This window comes from Heloderma suspectum, chromosome 2, assembly GCF_057233095.1.
Source record: "Heloderma suspectum isolate Gila_16-S chromosome 2, 16-S_ref, whole genome shotgun sequence".
NCBI classification, from domain to species: Eukaryota; Metazoa; Chordata; class Lepidosauria; order Squamata; family Helodermatidae; genus Heloderma; species Heloderma suspectum.
Genome location: NC_139459.1, coordinates 156278452 through 156303448, shown reverse-complemented (window position 1 = coordinate 156303448; position 24997 = coordinate 156278452). Strand labels below are relative to the sequence as shown.

At 45.8% G+C, this 24997-nt stretch overlaps 1 protein-coding gene across 1 annotated transcript in view; it reads right to left on the bottom strand.

Annotated features, from left to right (window-relative positions):
- ADGRL3 (adhesion G protein-coupled receptor L3) overlaps positions 1-24997 on the bottom strand; it is a 713779-nt gene that overhangs the window by 393075 nt on the left and 295707 nt on the right. Inside the window, exon 9 of the mRNA XM_084829694.1 lies at positions 15318-15503. Coding sequence (XP_084685820.1) covers positions 15318-15503 — 186 coding nt within the window. The remainder of the gene's footprint in view (positions 1-15317; positions 15504-24997) is intronic.

Sequence of the window (24997 nt, the reverse complement as noted above, 5' to 3'; positions counted from 1 at the left end):
CCAACTAGCACCTTTGAGTCGCAATCAGCTTGGTGGCACAATGTATTTATTTGCTGCCTGGACAACTTCATAGTCTCCAATTGGAAAAAGCAACCCAGCTTCTTCTTGTCATCTGGAAGATGCTCAAGATGATGGCCCACTTTGTCCCACAGCAGTAGCTGGTACCCTGGCATTACCACCTGGTATTTTAAGGCCTATCACTGTACAGGAATATAGTCTCCTCCCAAGTAAGTCCAGTCATCTGCCCTCCTTGTCAGTTGGAGAGGAGTAAGCCCTGCGGGCCTTTCCCTGTGCAGCTTCGACAACCATTGAATTTGGGGCTTGATGTTTGAAGAGGTACTCAGTATTGGCCTCTTGCAGGTGGTACATACCCTCCAGGTGCTTAGATATTGGGGGCTTACCAAGATAGTTTAATGGTTTCCTCTAACGCAGGGAGTAGAGGAATGGCCACAGGTCTGAAAGACTCTGCATTTACAAAGACAAATATGGGGACTTGCACCATAGAAGCTACTTGCTGAGTCTGTAGGCCCAAAGCCCCTCTGAGAATCTGGTTGGAGAATTGTCCCAGATCCTCTGACAGTGATATGGCTTCATTGGAGCCAATGATCACATCTGGCGAGGAAATAGAGAAAGGCATGGAGACTGAGACATAGTATCTGACTGGTAACCTTCTGTTCCAGACATTGGAGACTTCCCTGAAGGGACTTGATGCAGCAGGTGCTTCCCCCTCACTTCTGTAGGGAGTGACTGAGTGCTGCCCATATCGAGCAATGCACTGAAAGGCGGTGCAGATGGCGGCTGAGTAATTGGCAGGACAGTCTGTAACTGTACAGGCTGTACCTGCAATAAAACTGGCAACGCATTCTGTTGCTCGGTCGTCTGTGGTTGATAGACAGATGGTAAAGCAGGCTGAATCTCTTTTTGCTGAACTGGCAGAGGCTGCTGAATAGGCAGCACTAATGGCACCAAAGGGCAAAGAGTAATTGGTTCTTGACACTGTAGCCAATGGATGTTGATGGTACAGACTTCCTCCCAGATAGGGAAGATCAGGATGGAGACAGTGGTACTGGTTGTACTGCTCATTACAGTAGTCAACTGAATCCTGGAGTCTCCTGTATGGCATTTCCCATGCTGTATGGCTGTCCCACTCCGAGGGTGGCAATCTAAACAGTTTCTGCTATCAGCTTCGCTTGGAAAAACTATGGGCATGACCTCTTGAAGTGGAGGCACATGACCACACTGACTCCGGTGAATGTGGGCGGCGATTAAGGGCTGTACCATGGCTTTTCAACCATAATGATGAGGTGGTTGAGGGATTGGTTTTGTCAGAGAAGGGTCCTGGATCTTGCCCTCCAATGTAGATGTTATCGGGAAGGGTTCACCCTCCTGCCTAGGATTCACCGTTGGAATGGGTGAAAATATCATAGGCGGAGCAGCGAGTATGGCTATCGGTACAGGCAGTTGCATCCGACTGGTAGGCGCTGGCGGAGCAGTGGGAGGTATGGCCTGTAGCCATGGTTGCTGTTGATCCCAAGAAGTCTATACCAAAACAAGTAGTATGGTCGGCTCATCATCTTGAGTTGGAGTGCTGGCTAACACCACTTGTATGGACTGATCCTGATCACAAGGCCATCAAGTCCAGAGGGTTGGACTCGATGGCCTTGTAGGCCCCTTCCAACCGTACTATTCTATGATTCACAAAGCACCTGCACAGAGTCAGAAAGCCCTGAGGGTCCTGATGCTCAATCCCAAGCAAAATCATACGACTCTTTAGAAGTCTTTTTCTTCTTTTTGAGTGTGAAGACGGACTATCCTGCTTAGAGACTTCTGCTTTTTTTTGTTAGTCTTTTTGCCACTGTAAGTGCCAAAGATTGGCCCAGAGTGGGGGGATCTTATGTACTCAGCAGAGTACGAAGCTGAGGGGATGATGACCCCAACACTGGAGCAGGCTCCTGCATGGCAGGAGAATTGTTTGTGGGTGAAACTGGTGGGTTTGCAATATCTTTTGGCTCCTTTACCAATTCAGGTGCCCTTTTCCAAAATGTGGCTTTTAGCTGATCTGTTTCTTCTCGCTTGCTTCAAGAAGGCTTTACAATGAGAACAAGCCTCAACGACGTGCCCTTTACCAGCACAGAACTGGCAGAGAGAGCATCCATCTGAGGGCAGCAGTTTTGCCCCACAGCGGGGGCACTTTCGAAATGGGGCCCCGAAGGCCATATGAGGGCGATTGCAAAATTTGCAAAACTAAAGAAATCAAAATAACAAGGAGACAGAGAGAAATGCTTGATAGAAGAGAGAAAAGAAAGAAGAAACTCAGCTTTTCATGAGAAAATGCTTCTTTAAAACTGAACAATGGGAGAAGCTCCCTACGAGGCACACACAATGGGGGAGGGGTTCCCTCCAAAATTCCTCAGGTATGGGCGCAGGCACAGAGCCCATATGTGTGAGGCATAGAGACAACTAAGAAGAAATTCTTAAGATGTTCAGCCCCTGGAGGGGGCTTACCTGGAATGCTGTAGTAGCAGAGCTTTTGCTGTGTATGTAGGTTTTATAACTAATTGTCTTGTCATCGTTTGTGGCAATGGAGCTACAAATTAGCTTTCCAGCAGGCCACTATTTCCCCTAAAATGCCTCTGGAAGACCTATGTGCAGGCTTCTATGCAGTCACCGCTCGCTGGTGGGAGCTTGTAGGGTGGTGACATACTGCTCAGCTTCCCACCTCCCTTCTTCACCTACCCTAGTTCCCCCAGAGCCAGCAAATCTTTTGAAATTCAACACAGCAGCGACAGCGCAGTGTGCTGTCTTCCCCTTTCTTTCTGTTCCCTTTCTAACTGTGACCAACTAGGAGGAATATTCTGAACATGCACAATAGCTGTGCATGCCCGGAACATTCCTTTAGCAAGTACTGTGTTGTTGTTTTTCTTATGGCTAGTGCACATGCACCATAGAACCATAGAATCATAGAATAGTAGGGTTGGAAGGGACCTACAAGGCCATCGAGTCCAACCCCCTGCTCAGTGCAGGAATCCAAGTCAGAGCATCCCTGACAGATGGCTGTCCAGCCTCGTCTTGAATGCCTCCAGTGTGGGAGAGCCCACCACCTCCCTAGGAATTGGTTCCATTGTCATATTGCTCTAACAGTCAGGATGTTTTTCTGGATGTTCAGCCGGAATCTGGCTTCCTGTAACTTGAGCCCATTATTCCATGTCCTGCACACTGGGATGATCGAGATGAGATCCTGGCCTTCCTCTCTATGACAACCTTTCAAGTACTTGAAGGGTGCTATCATATCTGCCCTCAGTCTTCTTTTCTCAAGGCTAAACATGCCCAGTTCTTTCAGTCTCTCCTCATAGGGCTTTGTTTCCAGTCCCCTGATCATCTTCGTTGCGTGTAGTATCTAACTGGGAGCTTTAGATATTAATGGGAGCCTGAGAGAGCCAGCCCCATCTCTTAGTTATGACTAGATGGGTGGAAGCATAGCTGCATGAGCCAATTAATGGTTATAAATAAATAAATCCTGGTACTGCATGTCTACCAGTTAATCAGATAATTGCTTCATAAGCATGTGCCCCTAGCTTAGTTTCTTCTGGAATCTGTTGAGGAGTTGGTGGGTTGTAGCACCTGCAGGCTTGTGCTGGTGTATTGTTTACTCAGCTGCAGCTCAGGCTGTTGTGTTAAATGTATATGTTGAGGCAGCAGTCTAAATCCCTTCTGATGCTTTGTGCTGTAGGAGGAGGACAGAGGAGAGACAATGAGAAGGGGCGGGATGGGGGTGGGCGTACTGGAAAAGCCAAGTCAGTGTGGGGGTAGGAATAGGAAAAAATAATTCTTAAAAATGCTGCAAATTTTAGCCCAAAGTTGATGTATTTTTAATACTGGGAGGAGAAATATGTAGGATTTGATGGTTTTAAAATATAGTGTTCTTTATCAGTAATTACAGCTTATAACATGCTGTAAGCTTGTGAACAGCACTTTGAGAATTGCCTTCTTTACCTCCTCTCCTCATTGATAAAGGAACTTCAAATTGGATCTTTCTGGTATGTTCTGCGGTGCTTTGTTCATATGCTTCACTAAGCAAAGTTAGCTTGGTTTCAAAAACCTGAAAAGTCTGATTTTTGTGCAAAAGATAATCATGCTCAAAATAAATTAGTAACTGCAACTGAACAGCTGTTGTTCATTCACTCTTCATTTCAATAGTGATGGGGGTCATTCCTTAGGCAAGTATAATTGTCTCTTGACCTTAATCTACAAAATGGGCTCAACAGAGATACATATTAAGACTTGTTCCTTACGGTATGCTTATCAGACGGGTGTGGGGAGGAACACAGTGACTTAGCTTAAACCTTTCTAATCATCCTCAGCCTGAGTATTACAGGATGGCTAAAGGGTGTTAAAAGGAGTAAGAGCTATAGCTCAGTGGTGCAGCACATGCTTTGCAGGTTCAGATCCCAGGTTCTGTCCTTAGCATCTCCAGTTTAAAGGAATTCAGTTAGAAGTTCCTTTGGGGAGCTGCTATAGCTCAGTTATAGAGCAGAATACTTTTCATGCATAAGATTCAGTTCCTGGCATCTCCAGGTAGAGATGAAAGATTCCTGGCTAAAACTGTGGAGCCATTACTAGTCCAGCTCTGTGTGTCCTCTTTTGTAATGGTTTGCTCTTGGGTTCCAAAGCCTGCTTTTCTGTGTTGTGTCTCTGACGATATCATCATCATTTTATTATTTATAATATATCTTATTTTGTGCGCTGTGTGGATCCCTGCCACTGTTTTGCAGTCATGAGCAGTCATTAGATTCTCTGTGCAATAGGAGTTGCTCCTGGAACTGGAGAATCTGTGTCCAAAGGAGTGCTTTTGTGTGGCTGTGTGAATTCCACTCCCTGCAGTCATGACTTTAAAGTTCATGCACCTCCAATTCTCCTTTCTCTGGTATGGGTTGCTGGCTGTTGGCTGCTCCACCTGTGCCTGAGTTCTTGGCTCTGCCTCTGCTGATCCACTCTCTACCCAGCCTGCCACAGTGGTCACCAGCTGCCACTGCCAATGTCACTGATGTAGCATCATTCCAGAGGCAGTGTGTGTGTGAGTGTGTGTGAGTATTGTGCACATCATGATATATAAATTAAAATTATTTTGTAGATTTATTAAGCAAAAGTTTGATTCACATTGTATAATAGTTATATTATTCAAAGCAATGTTGTTATTTATTTCCTTCATTATTTTGAATAAACAGTGTATTGTAGCGTGTTGAATATCTCATTTCACATAATTATGTTCATGTCCAGGGACAATGACAGGTAGTGGTGGGGAGGCACTGGGCTATGGTCCAGGCTCTTTATGTGGGTGGGGTGGGGTGAGAGAGCCATGCTTAAGAAGGCACTGGCCATGTAGAGTTGATGGGAGGACCTAGGCTTTTTATATGGGTGGAGTGGATCCTCTCAAAACCCCTATATATTTATGTGAGTATTACCTGTAAAGCAGGACTGGGAACTTCAGGAGGTCTGGGGACCATTTTTGCCCCGGATCCATACACACACACACACACACACTTTTTACTGACTTTGGGTAAATGGGAGGGGCAGCGGGTGGGCATGGGACATGTGATTCCCACCCTTGCTATAAAGTCACCATTATTGCAGGGCTTCTTGCAATCACTAGAGCTGTTGTTTTAAAATAATTGTTCTTAAAAGCCTGCTTATCCTCTAATTATAGAGCTGCTTGGGCAGACAACAGTGGTTACAGCAACAACTTTCTCTTGGGCTGCAATCCTATGTATTCACTGAACTCAATGTAGCTTACTTCTCAGTAGACATGTATAGGAGCTTACTTCTGAGTAGACATGTATAGTATTGCATTGCTAATTATTTATCTTGCAATTTTACATTCTTTTAAACTTCCTTTTATACATCAAGGCAATATGTATTTACATTTGCCTGCATCTACTAAATACTAATTAAAATATTTGTCCACACATTAGATTTTGCCCAATTTACAGCAGCCCAATGGCTGATGCCAGACTCTGGGTTCCAGAATCAGAATCAGAATCTTGACACTGAACAACTGAGCTGAAGATAACGTGTGATTAGAATCTTAGAAAAGAACTCAAAGTTAAAATAACAAATTCAGTTATCCCTGTGAATCTTTGGGAATTTAATCATGATAAGGTTGCATTGTGGTATAGACCATGATCAGAACTTGGGGGACCTGATCAAGTCTGACAGTAGGGTTCTCCATGGAATAAGGGCTTTCCTTTCCACACAATTGGTCCAAGTAACAGCAATGGTAAATTCCTTTTCAATGCGAAGAATATAATTTCTATCCACATACAATGAATGGGGTGGGAACATTGCCTTGCTTTGGGGTAGCACCAGGGTGGCACAGCTGTATTGTTTCTCACTCATCAATTGGCAAATGGGGAGGGTGGAGTCACATTATCTGTAAAGATTACATTTTTCCATGTTAGCCACTACCAACTTTAAAGTATGTACTTGGTGTTGGGCACCACGGATAAACAGGGTTTCTGTCTGCTAGAATCATTGGCTGAGATGACAGAGGTGATCTTGGATTTGGTGCTGGGGTTTCTCATGTGACTTCTGTGAGACTTCAACATTCCTACAAACATTGTCTGGCTCAGGTGAGGACATCTTTGCAAAGCCTCATATAGATAAAAAATTCTTGCATCCAGACTGATGTGGATGTCATGACTGTAACACTTTACAAACTGGAAGCATAATTGTGTCATCTCATCATGATGTCTTGAATACTTTTCACTTTTTCTTCCTCAGATGTTGACAAGATGCTTGTGGAAATATTTCCAACAACATGCTCATTGAATCTTTGCCTCTTCTGACTAATAAAAATTTGTAGACAAAAATTGCTTTCCAGATACAACACCATTCCCATTTATTATTAAGTATAATTTAGGTGCTCTATAAAATTTTAAATGATGATAGGGAAGATTCTATACCTCTTATGGAGGCAGTTATCCATCTGCTCCCTAGGGGATCTTGGAGTGTCAATGACCCAGTAAATCACAATCTAGTATATGATCTTCTGTTTCCAAGCAACATAATTGAACATATGGTTGCTTGGAAACTCCAGGCACACCTGAATGATAAAAATGTTCTTGATCTTTTAGCTAGGCTTTTGTCTCAGGCTTTACAACAAGAAAAACATGTAACTCTTGATGCAATAGGCTATTTTGTACCGTTGGAGCAGTTATAGAATTTAGTGGGCATCCTGTAACTTGACCCACAATAAGGACCATCACCCACTTAAACAAGTCGTAGGACTGGACTACATATGCAGCAGAATGAGGTGATAAAATGGACTGCATCACTTCAGAATGCAACTGGAGGGTCCCCCCACCCCACATTTTTGAATGCTACCCTAGGAAAACTCCCTGGAAAAAAAAAAAAAAACCCACTTCAGCAGGCAAAGGACTGGGCTAGAACTTTCTCCCTCATGTGGTCTATAGTCTGAAATTATATAGTCTATTGCATCACCCCAGCATTCAGCTGCCTCCATCTGCTACATATTTAGACTTGGCCGCGATCAATTCATCATATGAATGTGAATTAATTTTTAATTTATTAAATCTGCAAAAATTAAAGAAAAAGGAAGTTAAGTTTCTTCTTCAGAAATATATAATTATAATTCTGTAACAGAATAGCACCATCCTAGAAGAGACATTTTGTCTCTTCTAAAATAGAAGAGATAAGGGGGAATATCTCTCGTAAGATGGCACCAGTCACCCTTATTTTTTTTGTAATTATTTATATTAAAGATATTTTTTTCAAAAATGGAAAAGCTGCTGCCTGATTCATCTGTTTAACTGATCAACAGATTAACTGGTTGATTTAACCAAACAGCAGTGCAATCCTGTGCATGTTGTGGCCTTTCTTAGATCACATTGAAAGGAATGGGACCTGTAACTGATGAGGCTTGTATGTGTTTCACCTGTGGTTCTCCTTCATGACTGTTTGGAAACTTCAGGTGGGATACAGTGGGGAAGCCCATCTATTGACAAATGCAGGGCAGTAGTGAAAAAAAGCACACAAAACCTCTAGCTGATTCTGTGGCAACCTATTTGCTGTTGGGATCAGTTGAAGGAGCTAGTGATTTAGAGTCATTTACAAGCCCCTTTACTTGAATATCCGAAAGAACATCTCTCGCTCAACTTTCCCTTTGTCTCCCTTCACCTTCTGACCTCAGCCTTCTGGCAGCTTTTAGAAAATGCTTCTGCTCGCTCAGCCCCGCCCACCCAATGGTGCTGTGTACAATTTATTGCAGGCAGCTTTATGGCTTTGATAAGCATTCCTAATTGTGCTTTTTATTGCTAAATTTGGGATTTTGTATACCATTCTGACCTCTGACGAACTGAGGTGGTAAACTTGTGCCCAGGCAGTACTACTTCAGAATGCATGACTGAATGCCCCTCCATACAATTCCCCCCCACACACACACACAAATCCCCTCGCCAATGAAAATGAGCAGTGAGTTTCTACCCTTCTCCCTGACATGCTTATTTTCCATGCTGGGCGAATTTTTGCTTATGGAAGAGTATTCAAGTTACGTGAGCCTCCACCTGCAGTCTGAAATTGTAAAGCCCAGAGACAGATTTACCACTTCAACGTGAAATGGGCTTGAGTGGCATATGCATTTAATTAATAAATAATCAAACCATTAATATCCAAATGGGTGCTTGTGTTGCTCCTGCAGCCACCTTCACATGCAGGCAATGGGTTGCTTACACTCGTAAAGCCCACTGACAGGTATCCCTTTCTTCTCATCCATGTGGAAACAAATGATACCGCCAAGCGCAGCTACAAAGAAATCACGTCAGACTTTGAAGCTTTGGGAAGGAAACTCAAGAACTTTGGAGCCCAGATAGTTTTCTCATCCATCCTTCCAGTTGTTAGAAGAGGGATAGAAAGGGAACAAAAAATACCCTGGGTGAATGACTGGCTACGAAGGTGGTGCCGTCAAGAGAGATTTGGATTCTGGGACCATGGGCTATACTTCCTGGAAGATGGACTGCTGGCAAGGGACGGGTTGGGCCTCACAAGGGCTGGGAAAAAGAATGCGTTTGGCCACAGCATGAAGACCTTTATCAGGAGGGCTTTAAACTGAATCCTATGGGGGAGGGAGATGTAAAGTTGGGGGAAACAATGGATGAAAGCTCCTGCACCACAACAGACATGACAACAGCTCTAATAGCGCCCAGTTATAGTCTTCAAAATCATGTAGGAAGAAAGCCAGACTCTAAAGCACATGGTATTCGATGTCTATACTCTAATGCCCAGAGCACAGGAAACAAACAGAACGAATTTGAACTCTTAATATGGGAGGGAAATTATGACTTGATAAGTGTAACTGAAACTTGGTGAGATGACTCCCATGATTGGAATACAGCAATTGACGGATATAACTTGTTCAAAAAGAACAGGAGGAACAGAAAGGGAGGTGGGGTTGCACTATATGTGAAAAATACATATCTCTGAACAGAAATACAGGAGGAGGAGCTTGGCAGCCCCATCTGGGTTGAAATAAATCAAGCAAAGAATAAAAGGAACATGGTGGTCAGAGTCTACTCTGACCCAATCAAGGAGAAGACAAGGATGAAACTTCTGAAAAGCAAATTGCCAATGTTTCAAGGAAGCATGATGTAGTAGTAATGGGAGACAATTTCCCCGATATTTGTTGGGAGACAAATTCTGCAAAACATGGCCCCTCCAGGAAATTCCTGACTTGTGTGGTGGATAACTTCCTCCTACAGAAAGTAGAGGAAGGAACTAGAGGATCGGCTATCCTTGAAATGATGCTAACCAACAGAAATGACTTAGTGGATGAAGTAGCAGTTACAGGAATTCTGGGGGAAAGTGACCATGTTATACTTGAGTTTTTGGTTCTAAGGGAAGCAAAAGCCAAGTGTAGCCAAATGCGTACCCTGGATTTTAGGAAAGCCAGTTTTAATAAACTCAGAACAATGATCAGTAAGGTCTCATGGCAAGTGCCTCTAATGAGAAAAGGAGTCCAAGATGGGTGGGAGTTTTTTAAAAAGGAAATTCTCAAGGCACAATTACAAACAATTCCAACAAGAAAAAAAGGTAGAAGACAACGGAAGAAGCCAATGTGGCTTCACAAAAAGCTTAGAGATTACCTGAAAACAAAAAAGGACACATACAGGAAGTGGAAGGAAGGCCAAGCTACAAAGGAAGACTACAGTAGGGATGGGCAGATTCCCTACCTGCTGGTTCATGGGGAATCCGCCTGCAGGAGGGAGGTGATCTGTTCCTCCCCCTGGAATCCTCTTCAGCCAGCTCCGCTCTGCTGTGATTCTGCAGAGCCTCTGGCCGGCTCTGAAGCGCCAGCGATACAGCCGCCATGCCATATCGCTGGCTGATAGGAATTGACTGCGGACGCAAATGGTGTCCAGGATGCCATTTGCTGCCCTATTTTACATCCACGATGCCATTTGCGGCCTTGTGTCCCAAAAGAGCGTCTATGACCCCCCTGGTGAAGGCGAGGTACTGGCTGAAGGGGCAAGATTGCAGCTTGATATTGATAGGTGTATGGTCAAGGAACACCTCATTACTTTGAATGAGTTCAAATCTCCAGGGCCAGATGAACTGCATCTTAGAGCAATAAAGGAACTGCCAGAAGATCTCTCAGAACCACTGTCTATTATCTTTGAGAAACATGGAGGACGGGTGAAGTGCTGGATGACTGGAGGAAGGCTAATGTTGTTCCTATCTTCAAAAAAGGCAAAAAGAGGAACCTGGGAACTACAGAGCAGTCAGTCTGACATCAATTCCTGTGAAAAATCTGGAGCAGATTATAAAGCCATCAATCTGTAAGCACCTTGAACACAATGCAGTGATTACTCGAAGCCAACATGGATTTGTCAAGAACAAATCCTGCCAGACGAATCTGATCTCATTTTTTGATCAGGCAACCTCCATTGTAGACTGTGGGAATGCTGTGGACAGCTTTTGACTAAGTCCTCCATGATATCCTGATGAGCAAACTAGCTCAAAGTGGGCTAGATGAAACAACTCTCACGTGGATCCACAGTTGGCTACTCAAAGAATTGGACTCAAAGAGTGCTTATCAGTGGGATCTTCTCAAACTGGGAAGAGGTAACAAGTGAGGTACCGCAGGGCTCAGTCCTGGGCCCAGTGCTCTTCAACATTTTTATTAATGACTTGGAGGAGGAGGTCATTAATGAGGTGGCTCAACAACACTACAAGCGAGAAGGATCTTGGAATTGTTGTAGATCATAAGCTGAGTATAAGCCAACAATGTGATGTGGCTGCAAAAAAGGCAAATGCTACTCCCTCTTCCTTCCTGTTGGGTCTATGCCTTTGGGCCCAGTGCTCTTCAACATTTTAATTAATGGCTTGGGGGAGGAGGTGCAGGGAATGCTGATCAAATTTGCAGATGACACAAAATTGGGTGGGATAGCTAATACCTTGGAAGACAGAAACAAAATTCAAAGTGATCTTGATAGACCAGAGCGCTGGGCAGAAAACAACAGAATGAAATTTAATAGGGATAAATGCCAAGCACCTAGGAAAAAGAAACCCAATGCACAGTTACAAGATGGGGGATATGTGGCTCAACAACACTACAAGCGAGAAGGATCTTGGAACTGTTGTAGATCATAAACTGAGTATAAGCCAACAATGTGATATGGCTGCAAAAAAGGCAAATGCTATTTGGGGCTGCATTAACAGAAGCATAGCTTCCAAATCCTGTGAAGTACTAGTTCCCCTCTACTCAGCACTGGTTAGGCCTGATCTTGAGTACTGTGTCCAGTTCTGGGCCCCACACTTTAAGTCGGATGCAGACAAACTGGAGAAGGCTCAGAGGGGGGCAACAAAGATGATCAGGGGACTGGAAACAAAGCCCTATGAGGACAGACTGAAAGAACTGGGTGTCAGGAGTGCCCTAGCGGCCTCTTTCAGTAGACTCCAATAGCCAACTCAAGACACAGACGAAAGGATTCTTTTCAAGGCTTTAATCCTTTTACAACTTAATGACTCTTTCAGATGCTAATCACCAGCGACTAAGCAATGAACAGCAGAGTAGCCTATGCTCCAAGTAGGCAGTTGATCCCCATTTGAAGGAGAGTCACTTGAAGACCCTGAACTTATGGGCTAGGGAGAGATCCTCCCTCTTTCTGTTGGGTCCACAGGAGGCGGCCGTTGCTTGTGCGCCAAACGGGCACTACGCCTCCTTTCCACGCCCTCCATCACTTGTCGCTCCCTCCATCTGCGTCGAGCGTCTAGCAAGCCCCGTTCCCGCACTTTCTCACTGCTAGGATCACTATGTATCTCAGGAATGCCGGCAGGAGGAATCTCTGCCAGCTGCTGTGCCTGTGAGGGATGAGCTGGCTCCTCTCTCACAGATTGCTGATCCTCCTCAGAATCAGAACTGCTCTGGGGTTCTATCGGCTCAGTTTCCATCCTGACATTGGGCAAGTTTAGCCTTGAGTAGAGAGAACAACTGAGGGGAGATATGCTAGCACTCTTCAGGTAATTGTCCCAGAGAGGAAGGCCAGGATCTCTTCTCTATCATCCCAGAGTACAGGGCATGGAATAGGTTACAGGAAGCCAGATTCCAGCTGAACATCTGGAAAAACCTCCTGACTGTTAGAGCAGTACGACAATGGAACCAATTACCTGGGGAGGTGGTGGGCTCTCCCACACTGGAGACCTTGAAGATGAAGCTGGATAGCCATCTGTCAGGGATGCTTTGACTTAGATTCCTGCATTGAGCACGATGGTCTTATAGGCCCCTTCCAACCCTACTATTCTATGATACTATGTGCTCTCTGAGGGTAGTAAAAAGTATCTTATTTTTCCAGCTACAAAACATCACAGTCTGAGTGCTGTAGAAAAGTGATATGACTGCAGCACAGCCTTGAAAGGAAATGTGGCCTGTGCTCAACAAGTGAGGAATAAATGCATATTTGTTGCTCAGAAGAGTTTGCATATCCCTAGATACAGACAGAATATTCACTAACTGTCATAAATATCCACCAGCCACACACATGTTCCCTTCTTTGCTAGGGATGGCAGAGAATTCCGCCACGGACTCCAATGAGGCCGGATTCTAAAGATTCCTCCCCCCCAGAGTCCATGGCAGAACGGAAGACTTACCTCCACCTCCCCCGCGGAATCCTCTTCAGCCGGATCCTCCGGCTCCGGATTGCCAGCGATACAACCACCATGCCGTATCGCTGGCTGAAGGGACTGACTGCGGATGCAAATGGCGTCCAGGACACCATTTGCGGCCTCAGTCAGTAGTCCCTTTCAGCCAGCAATACGGCATGACAGCTGTATCGCTGGCACTTTGGAGCTGGCCGGTGGCTCCGCGGAATTGCTGCGGAGCGGAGCTGGCTGAAGAGGGTTCCGGGGAGAGGAACGGATCACTTCCCCCTCCCCTGCGGACAACCCCCCCCCAGACTGGCAGGTAGGGGATTCGTACTTCCCTATTTGTAACTCTCCTTTCCACTCAAGTGCAGAAATCTCTCCAAGTCCAGAAGCAAAGGGGACCCTCCCCATATCTCTCAAGGAAGGAGAAAGACACTACAGAGGGTCTTCATAACTAGTGATGGAGACAAATGTTGGAAATGGGGGGTTTGGAAGTTCTTGGGCCATTATGAGGTGAGCCCAATCTCCTCCTTAAATTTTGGGTTGACATCAGTTGGCGCTAGTTCTCATATGTCAATGTTTTCAACATTTTCTCAAACATGTCATTTTGTGAAGGGGAGGAGGGACAATGACAACTGAGAGGGCAGGCAAAAACTGAGGGCTATTTTTAACTAGCCATAATTCTTGACGCTGCCTGCAGGAGCTCTGGGAACTGTGGTTCAGCTTTCCCTACCTTACTGTGTTCCAGGTATTTGTGGGCTACAACTCCCATCAGTCCCATCCAGAATAGCCAATGGCCAGGGATAATGGGAGTTGTGTCCAAAACATACGGATGGTGCCACGTTGGAGAAAGCCAGTGTAATAAAAAACGGTAGTTCCCAGGGTTCTGATCAACAACAGAAGTTTCTCAGAACCATTAATTGCAGAGAGTGAGGAACTCAGGGATGGATGCTGGTGCTTCCAAACCTCTCACCTGTCATTTGCCCTCCTCCTCCACTGCAACTTGGGGAAAGTAGAGGTGGGGGTGGGGGGAGAAGGGAAACTGGCAAATGAGAGGGCTGGCCCCTATATAAACTAGGTAAGGTAAGGAGAGGAAACCCTCCAGTAACATCACCAAGTGGTATGGAAGGTGGGTCTCCCTGAACTTTAATGAACTCTGAGGAAAAGTTGGAGCTTTTTTTTTTTTCTTTTTTCTGAGATTACTCCTTGAAGGCTCAGAAAGACCCAGACCATTCTGAATTAAGGTGGGTGGGTTTCACCTATCACTATTCAAAACCTTTTATATAGAAGGTGTGCTCCTATTCTGTCTGTCTGTCTGTCTTTCCCTAATGAGGAAGGGCAGCTTACATCTCTCATTGAATCCACAGGATTTATTTTTGTGTTATGGCATGTGTTATGTTGGGCATACCTGCAGGACAGGGGAAACACCACGACATTTAGAGTCTGGCTATATGTTACACTCCCTGTATAAGAGTTGCCCCACCATGTAATATCTTTGTCTGTTGAAAATACTGGAATACTGGAAAATACTGGAAAATACCCTAACAACAGGCTGAAGCTTCAGAAAAAGCTGAAGGGAATAGAAATCACAGGCGTTGCAATGATGGAACGATTGGCTGTTTTTCTCCATCCACAGCTGTTTCCCTTTCTCTCCCTCTCCTTCCCTTCCATTCCTCTACTCTCCCCAGTCCCAAAACCTAAGAAAAATGTATTATCTGGGAGATAAAGGGAGAAAAAAATGGATGGAGAAAGACAGCCAGCGACATTTCCTTCACTGTTATGTATGATTTTTATGTTCTCCAGCTTTGCCTGTTAGGGAGCTAGTACCTAGTATCACTCTGGGAGACCATCAGACCAGCACTGTCTCAGATTATTCTGGCATATAATTCACTAAGGATTATTTAAATTCTGCTATCCACGGCTACTATCCATGGGGACATAAACACAAAGAGTTCTCTCAGGCTGCTCCCATATTCTGATGTTCTCTGAAACAGAAGCATTCTTGCAATGGATGTATATTTCATAAGGAATTCAAGGATGATCCTTTGAGTGCTGTTAAAGGACCACTGACTCAGTGATAGATGTAGATGACTTCTCATAGCAAAATGCAGAAAGTAGAGCCATAGGAAAAAGCCTGCTGTGCTTTTGAAGCTGTTGTTCCTTACCTTGTTTAAGCTACGTGCAGCACTGTCTTTTCCACCAGGTGTCAAGTTTCGGAGCTGTACATCCAGTAAACCCACCAACTGATCCATGGCTCGAACTGAGTAGGTGATGTCTCCAGCATTCAGGTGGTTTTTTGTTTGCTCAGCAAGTTCTCTAGCAACATTGGCAGCTGTCTCTCCTGACTTCAACTATGGTTTAAAGAATGTGAGAAAATGTCAAAATACATCACTGCCTTGGCTAAAAGGAGTTTGTATTTTCATGTTATGTGGGAGGAGGTACAGAGTTGTTTCATCATCGTCCTTAACATTTGTATAGCATTTTCAAGTGTTCAAAGCACTTCATATGTATTATCTAGTTGCAATTACCCTATAAGGTAAGTTATCATTACTATCCCCCAAGCAATTTGGAACCCTGCATTAGTTTTTCTTCTGAACTGAACATAAGTTAAAGCTGAACATTCCAAATGTTAATAAACCCGCATGGACTACCTATGTAGTGGCACAAGCTGGCCAAATTTCAGACAGATCTATTGAGCAATGGAAGAGGTAGCACAATTTAACGATTTCCCCATTTGGCAAAAATCTCCTCTTTGCAACCTTTGTTGACCACCAATAATATACTTTTCATTTTTCATTTTTCCTGTTTACATACTTTTAGAGGAAATTGTGGGAGCCTTGCCTTTCCAAAGGTCCATAGCGTCTCCGTGAAGTGATTAACTTTTAAAGGCCCATTATTTTCGAAGGGCTGGCAATTATTGAAACACATGCTGAGTTCAACTCTTCCTGGGCAGAACCTCTTTAAACAAAGAATGCAACTGCCAAACTGAGGAGAAGCCTTGTAGCTGTTGAAGCAAGTAGATGGGGAGGGGGGAAGCATTCTGTGTGTATATGCATGGGGTGGCGGATCTTTGGGTTTCTGGGTTTGGGTGTGAAAGACTTGTGGGGCTCTGTGTCTGTGCATGTGCACAAAAAATGTGTGTGTTTGTGTAAGCTTTATGTGTGTGTATATGTGAAGGGGTTGTGTATGTGAAGGGGTTGTATTCATGTGTGTGAAAGGTCTGTGAATTTGTAGAAGATTTGTGTGTGTGGACATTTGTGTAAAGTGCATGCATGTGTCTAGATTTATGTAAAGTTTGTGTGCACATGAGGGGAGTTATGTGAAGTGTTTTGTGATGGGATCTGTGAAGTGCTTGTGTATGTGTGTTGTATATGAGTGAGGTGCTTTGTGCATTGTGTTAAATACGTATACTTCTGTGAACTGCCTGTAACAGATGAAACCTAGATTGGCCAGGCTCAGACCACTCACAGATATATTAATGGCTAAGTAAGAAGCTGAGCATAGTTTACATCTAAACCCAGCAGTTTACACATTCATGAATTATGCAAAGAAAGTTGCTCTATAGGAAATGATTAGTATAGTAATTCACTGCCTGCTAGCTATTTAGGGGTTTGATGTTAGAATCCCTTATTCTGTAATAACTCAGATTTGTACTTGTATATGCACTGCAGGTCATGAAACACAGAGGCGATGTGCCCGATCTTGTCTGATCTCGGAAGCTAAGCAGGGTCAGCCCCAGTTAGTACTTGGATGGGGCACCGCCTGGGAATCAGGCTTCCTGCATGGAGCAGGGGGTTGGACTCGATGGTCTTGTAGGCCCCTTCCAACCCTACAATTCTATGATCCCAGTGTATGGCTCCTGGGGTGCAGTAGGTAATTGGCTCTGCCCCCTATGCCAACAGTCTGGGCCTTGCTCTGGTTGGTAGACTTCAGAGTTCTAGTAAAAACAAAGAAAATCTTACAAGGCTTAACTGTCCACCCCTAAAGTAATACATTATATATATTATTTATATCCTGCCTTTCCACCAAAAGAGTGCTCAAGGCAGCCAACAATAATATAATAGAGATTAAAAGCAAAATCGTAATTAAAATAAACATAAAAACAGATCCATTAAAAACACAACAATAAAAGAAATAGACGGCATCTAACCAATTAAAATCCCCTTCAGCAACAATCCGGTTACATGCCAAAGGCTTGCCTTAATAAAAAATGTCTTTGCCTGCCAGTGGAAGGACAATAGAGAGGGGGCCAACTTGCTTTCCTTGACAGGGAGTTCCAGAGCCTGGGAGCGGCCACCAAGAAGGCCCTCTCTTGCACCCCACTGAACTTTTAAATAACCAAGCAGTTATTAATAGATTGTTAATCCTCCATCCTGATTTATGGAATCCTATGTGAAATATTCATCACTAGTACCCGTCTATGATGGACCAATGGCTTGACTCAGCATTAGACAGTTTCACATATTCATATTTATTGTACATCCACAGAATCCTTGGCTGATTGGAATATTTGGATCAGCCGTAGGCATAGTCAATCTAAACACTTATATTATGAAAATCATATAAGACAGTATTAGAGTAATTACTGCTGCACATCACATTTGCCTGCTGCCGCTGTGCTGCTGTCACCACCACTATCACTACCGTGGACTCCTGCCTGGCAGTATTTTTAAAGGTTTTTTTTTTTTTAATTTCTGGGGGATTCTGTTGTGTTTTTAGGGGTGGGTAGCCTGCCTGATAGGCGGGAGTGTGGGGGCCTGTGTCCACCTGATGGAGGCAGTGGGGGGAGTGTTGGGGGCCAGAACATACCGAGGCTGGGCGGCAGGTGCTGGCAGAGCACTAGGGGCAACCATGCCAGGTAAGGGGAACAAGGGGGAGATGTGTAATATCTGTCCACTGTTCTGGGCCTGTCCAGAGCCAAAGGATGGCTGGGGAGGCGTGCCTCCATCTTCTGGCCTTCGTTTGCTGCTCTGCAATGCCAGGTCTGTTACCCAGAAAACTTCCCTAATCCATGACATGATCCTGGATGAGAGTGCAGACTTAGCATGTATTATGGAGATCTGGCTGGCCGAGGCTGCTGCTCCAACTCTGGCAGCCATGTGTCCAGCCAGATTTTCGTATGCACAGCAGCCGTGGGCTGGGGATCGGGGAGGGGGAGTGGCTGTTATCTATTGAGAGTCCTTGGTCTTCACCAGACCCCCTCTCTGGGAGACCAAGGTTGCTGAGCACATGTACTGGAGGTTGGGTCCGAGGGGCAGTCTGGGGATTCTGCTCATGTACCGTCCACCCCGCTGCACGACTGACTCCCTGGCCAAGGTGCCTGAGGTGGTCTCTGATGTGCGTGTGCACAGTCCCCTTATTGGTGTTGGGGGACTTCAATGTACATTCAGAGGCCATCCTCACAGGAGCACCTCGGGACTTCATGGAGACCATGGCTTCCTGGGAGCTGCACCATATTCTAACTGGGCCCACCCATGTAGCCGGTCATGCACTAGATCTTGTGTTTGTTTCTGGAGAAGCGGGGAGTGATCTGGAAGTCGGGGGAATATCCACCACCCCCTTGTCATGGTCAGATCACTATCTGGTGACGTTGGACAACCCTTCTGCAGGGGTGGAGGACCCATTAAAATGGTCCGCCCCAGGTGTCTTATGGTTCAATCCGCAGTTACGAGCTCTGAAACAGGAGGTGAGATGGCTAGAGCGCCGGTGGCGGAAGTCTCGCTCCAAAGACGATCAGACATGGGCTAGAGCTGTATCTTCAGCCTATCACGTGGCGGTGAAGGCAGCAAAAAAGGAATATTATGCTGCCTCCATCGCGTCTGCAGAGTGCTGTCCCAGGAGGCTGTTCCAAGTGGTCCGGAGCCTGGTCAGTCCAGTGGCTCCGGAACCACTGGAGCATTCTAAGGCCTCCTGTGAGGCCTTGGCATGGTACTTTGCGGATAAAAGTGATCGGATTAGGAGTGTTATTCAGTTCACTGTGGATACAGTTAGTGAGCAAGAGGCGGTCTGTGGCAAACCAGTTTTGTGGGATCAGTTCCAGCTTCTTGCTTCTAATGAAGTGGACAAGGTGCTTTCATCTGTAAGGCCGACCACCTGCTTACTTGATCCTTGCCCATCTTGGCTCATTATGGGCTGCAGAGAGAGACTGGGTGAGGGGATCAAGGCGGTGGTGAACACCTCCCTTGAGGAGAGAGTGATGCCATCAGCCCTCAAGGAGGCAGTGATAAGACCACTCTTAAAGAAGCCCTCCTTGGATCCCCAAGTTCTGAACAACTTTCGCCCAGTCTTGAATCTGCCATTTTTGGGCAAGGTGATTGAGCGGGTGATGGCAATGCAGTTGAAGGCACACTTGGAAGAAGCTGATTATCTAGACCCATTTCAGTCGGGCTTCAGGCTTGGGCATGGGACAGAAACGGCCTTGGTCGCCTTGGTGGATGATATGAGGATGGCTCTGGATAGGGGTGAATGCTCCTTCCTTGTTCTCCTTGACCTCTCAGCGGCTTTTGATACCGTTGACCACGGTATCCTCCTGGACTGCCTGGAGGGGTTGGGCATTGGAGACGCCGTATTGCAGTGGTTCCGGTCCTTCCTCTCCGGCAGATACCAGAGGGTAGCACTGGGAGAGGAGGTTTCGGACCCGTGGCCACTCACTTGTGGGGTGCCACAGGGTTCCATCCTCTACCTTTCTTGATACCCACTGAGGGGTGTTTGTGTGTGTGTGAGTGTGTGTGTGTGTGTGTGTGTGTGTGAGAGAGAGAGAGAGAGAGAGAGAGAGAGGGGCGCGGGCAGGCGGGCAGGTCAGGGGGAGTGAGCTGGGGTTAGAGAAAAAGAACAGGGGGAATGAATGGGCGGGGGGGAGAAAAAGAGTTTGCATTCTTTGAAGTAGGTTTCTGTTGCTGCTGAGAAGTGTGGGTTCAAAGAATTTTAGTATGAAGAAACTGGCTGTGGACATTTGTTTTCAGTTGTTGGGGGTGCAGTCAGGATGATGAAGGCATTGAGAATGGGCTGCAGGGAATGTCCTGAACAGGGTTGCACGGAAGGAGACTGAGCAGATTTCACAGGCATGAGGGCTTGTGCTCTCTCCCTTCCTTGCAAGGAGGGGAGGGTGCACGGTTTGAGGGCGACTCCTGCCTCTGCTCAAGTCTTGCTGAGGAAGGAAAGATCTGTGCCCAACCCTCCCCCCGCCGGCGATTTTCCCCTTTGCTTCAAGGTGACCCCCTTGCCAAACTGCCCAAATCTTGGCCGCGGTGCACTGCCCCACTTGGCCACAGCAGCACCAGATGGCGCCAAAGCAGTGCATTGCTTTCAAACCATGTGTCTGCCATGTAAATGCTTGAGCACATTTCTCAGCTGGAGGGAGAAGAGGGTATAATGCCTCCCTGCAATGAAGGGAGACAAATCAGATCCCCCACCCCACCAAGCTCAGAATCAACGTCCTCTGTTGATTCAGAGCACCCCATTAAGTTCAGTGGGGCTTACTCCCAAGTAAGTGTGCTGAGGGTGGCAGACTTACATCGTGTCAGTCCCCATCCACCTGAAACGTGCAAGGGGAGGGAAAGGGGCAGGAACCAGGGAGGAATTATCGCAACACCCAGAGCGGCATGACCACCCCCGTGAGGAGGAAAGAAACTAAAAATAACGTGATGGGGACAGACGTCTAAAGAGAACGACCCAGTCCTGCAGTGATACTGGATGGGGGAAGAACTAGCATTGATGTGGAATTCTCCACCTGTGTGATGGAGCCCTATGTGCATCAACAGAAAATGTCAAAAGTAGAAAGAACCATTGATATAGTATTTCTTGGATCAGAAAGAAGTAACTTCAGTTGGAATACTGTGTCCGCTATGAACAAGAAAGAGTATTGCAGCATCTTAAGGACTAAGAAATTGTAAGGTGTAAGAGGAAGTGGCTGTAAAATGTAAAAAAAACAGTCTGTGACAATTAAATTGTGCTTTAAATGTAGGGATGTACGAAAGTTACTTACCTTTTTACGAAATTGATTCGAGGTGGGGGGGAGGCGCTCCGTCCCTCCCCCCAAAATTCTGGCCGGGGGGGAGGCACTCCGTCCCTCCCCCCCGAAATTCTGGCCGGGGGGGGAGGCGCTCCATCCCTCCCCCCCCCGAATCCTGGCCGGCTGGGTCTGCAAATGGCAGCAGCCGTAGCCGCCGCCGTTTGCGTCCCTGCAGTCAGCCGTGATAGGCTACGTAAATGTTTACGTAGCCTATCACGGCTGATTTAAAAGAAAAAAAACGCGCGTACGCAAATGGCGTTATTTTGACACGTCTTAGTCTACGTAAACATTTACGTAGACTAAGACGGCAAAAATAAGGGGAACGCAAATAGCGTAGCGTCTACGCTATTTGCATTCCCCTTATTTTCGCCGTAGTCTACGTAAATGTTTACGTAGACTAAGATGTGCCAAAATAAGGAACGCAAATGGCGGCACCCATGGGCGCCGCCATTTGCGTACGTGCGTGAGTTGTTTTTTTTTACTCAGCCGTGATAGGCTACATAAACATTTATGTAGCCTATCACGGTGTTTTTTAAAATTTAGCCATGATAGGCTATGTAAATCTTTACGTAGCCTATCACGTTTTTTTGTTTTTTGTTTACTTGGAAATGGTGGCGGCGGCAGCCGGTCAGAAGACCGGCCGCCGCCGAACCGCCGCCGGAGCCGCCGCCGCCAGGAAGATTCGCCGAAGGTAAGTCCGGTCCCGGGGGGTGGCGGGGGGGTGGCAGACCGTTTCGCCACCGATTTCGGGGGGCCGAATGCCAGCGCATTCGGCGTCCCCGAGATTCGTGGCGAAATTCTCTGACATCCCTATTTAAATGTATGCCAAATAAGCAGTGATCAGGGCCAGCATGAGAACTCCCACCAGCTGAGGGAGGAGAATGTGCTGCTGCCCTCGCTTCCCTCCTCCCCTCACCCCCATGCTGACAGTGATGATGGCAGCAACCGCTGCCACCCTGGCAGCCATGGCACATTGCCTACCTCTCTCTCAGTGCCTCACTCTAAGAGGTCCTGCCTCAGAGTGAGGCATGGGTAGAGATGTGACCCTGGAGACTGCCTAGGCCATGGCAGCGCAGGTTATCTCCAGGGCCACCTGCCCACCTATGCCTTACCCTGAGGAAGGACCCCCTCAAAACAAGGCATCTTGGTTGGGTAGGCTCCCTGGAGAGCCAGGCTGGCTGCTCTCCTGAGTGGGCTGGTGGGGCTTCTCGGAGAGTCCTCCTGCCTGATACTTCACTCTGAGGAGACCTCAAAGCGAGGCATCAGGCAGGTACAGCTCTGCAGAGCTGTGCTGGCTGCTCTCCTGCTGCAGCTTTCTGGTGTGCTGGGTAGCCCACTCTCTTATTCTGGGGACCCCTCAGAGCAGGGCATCATCCTGCTGCTCTGTAGATCTGTGCCAGCACCTCTGTGGCATGGCTGTCTGGAGCTGCCCTGTGCCCTGCTCCAAGAGGTAGTCAGAATGAGACATAGGGCAGATGGTGATCATGACTCTCCCCACCGCAAAAAAACACCCCTCCCACATTCTATTTAACCTTGAGAAAGCCCTCCATTGGTCCCGGTGGAGTCTTTTTTCAAGCCTAATGAAGCCTGGTGAGGGTGAAAGCAGTGAAAACTTGTAATTTCCCATCTCTGCATTTTGGTCGGGGTGTGTGTGTGCTGGGGTTACATGGTGAGCCCAGGAAAGAAGGGGCGGAGAAGGGGATAAGTGGATGGGCTGGATGGGGACTTCCCATGGGCCATATCAGTCGGCAGCCAGAGATTCCCCATGCATAGTTTACAATTTCTCTCTCTGTATGTGTTGTATGTAAAGCATATGCTATAATAAATTTGTGTCACAAGACTATTGATTTTGCTGTAACAAACTAAAAGAGTTACCCCTCTGGAAGTTGAGTTCAGCTTTGTAGAAGGAAAACAGATTCAAACTGAAGCAAAGAAAAACAGAAAAAATAATTTAAGTAATGATGAAAGAACGGCCCCCTGTAGTAACTCTGACACATATACTGGAATTATCATACAACTCCTGAATTCTCCTTAGCAACCTACAATCTTTATTTAAAAAGCAGTTTGTGCTAGCAAAAGACAAGGCTGAGATATGGAAGTGAAAATCTACAAGGGGACATATATAAAGAGACTGATGTGTTGGGGACATATATTTCCTTTCCAGGGGATTCAGGAGGAAGCAATGGTCAACTGTTCATGTGCCATGGTGGAAACGTGCTTGCATCTCCAGCAAAAGATTTTCCAAGCCTACCCAACTTTCTAAGTTATCCAGCAGGTGCCTCACATATAATTTACTGAGCACATCCAAAAGACTTATAGGATAATAGTTTTGGGGGTCAGATCTTGAACCTTCCATGTAAATAGGCACCACAATTGCTATTGACCAATAGATGAAAATGTTCCAGTGTTATCAAGACGTGTAAATTCAGAAGCTAAAGCTGGGATCCACCAATCAGTGCAAGTGATTAAAATATCAGGAGGAATTCCATTCATCTCAGGAGCCTTCCCCCTTTTAACAAAAGTGCTTTCTGGTCAGAGGTAATGGGGACCCAATGTTCGGGGACGAAATCATCTGCTGGCAATGGTGAAAGTCTAACTGCCTCATCATAAAAGAGGTAGTGGAAATGCCTCTCCAATTCAGACATTTGGATAACGGTATCAATGCAAGGATTTCCAGTGAAGATGAAATAAGGTGCTAAATAAATGCAATTTTTTAAAGACAGGGAAGAGTTTTCCTCAGATCATACTGGCTGCCCATGGGGTAGGGGGGATCTTGCAATCTATAAATCATTTTGCTGCCCATTATATTTCTTGCCTAGAGGGTCTGCATCATACTTGGTTCTGTCATTGAGAATACTAGCATCATGTTCTGACATGCAACTCCATTGTCACTTTTTCTGCTTTTCAATTAACTCAAAAACATCAAATATCATCATCATAGTGTGAACAGGATCAGAAGCTTTTCTGTTTTTGTTTTTTTATATCAGAAGGCACTGGCTATTAAAAAGTCACAGCTGGTAGTTGTTTTATCAGATATAAAACACATGGGATTTGTGAATGTAGGTAGTGCAGTCTTGATCAAAGCATTTATTGAGCTACCTGTTCAGATAAAAACCATTCCAATTTATTTTGTACACTAGCAATGAAACACTTTGTGTAAGGGTGTATCCTCAAAATAACAGGGGCTTATGAATTCAACATATGAATTGATATGAAAACCCTTACATTTTATCTACTTATTCTTGCAGGAAATAATAAACCCTAGAAATAAATAAATATGGATGTGGCCTATGTCCCAGAAAAGACAAGGTTATTTTCATATTATTACTTTAATAAGAAGAAGCTAATTAGCTGTTCAAAACCATTCCAAAAGGCCATCTGACATTATGACCACTGTTGAAGTTATCTTAATGATTTATTAACTGGAAACAACCATTGCTATTTAAAAAGAAACACAAAAAAATCTGGATGTAATGGCTTGATACACTTTCTAAATTCCAATACGCTGCCAGCATTTAATGAAAGGCTGCCCAGGTTTTCAGGGCCCTTGCGTAAGGCTCATTCAATGGGCTCCCTCCTTCAGTGAATCTACCTTCTCACCACCATTGTCACCAACTCCTGTTGCTCCTCATCCTCTTTCTCACCGTTGCTGCCACTTGCTTGCTTGACAGGGAGAGAGCCAGTGAGCCAGTCAGCAGGGGCATCTACCACTCCCCTGTCTCACTACCACTCCTGTTTTCTCGGCCAGAGCAACAGGCAGGTGAACAAGCAGTTTGCAGTGGTGAAGAAGAGAAGCAACTCTTGTCACTGTAGGTCCCTGCTGGGGTGTGGGCC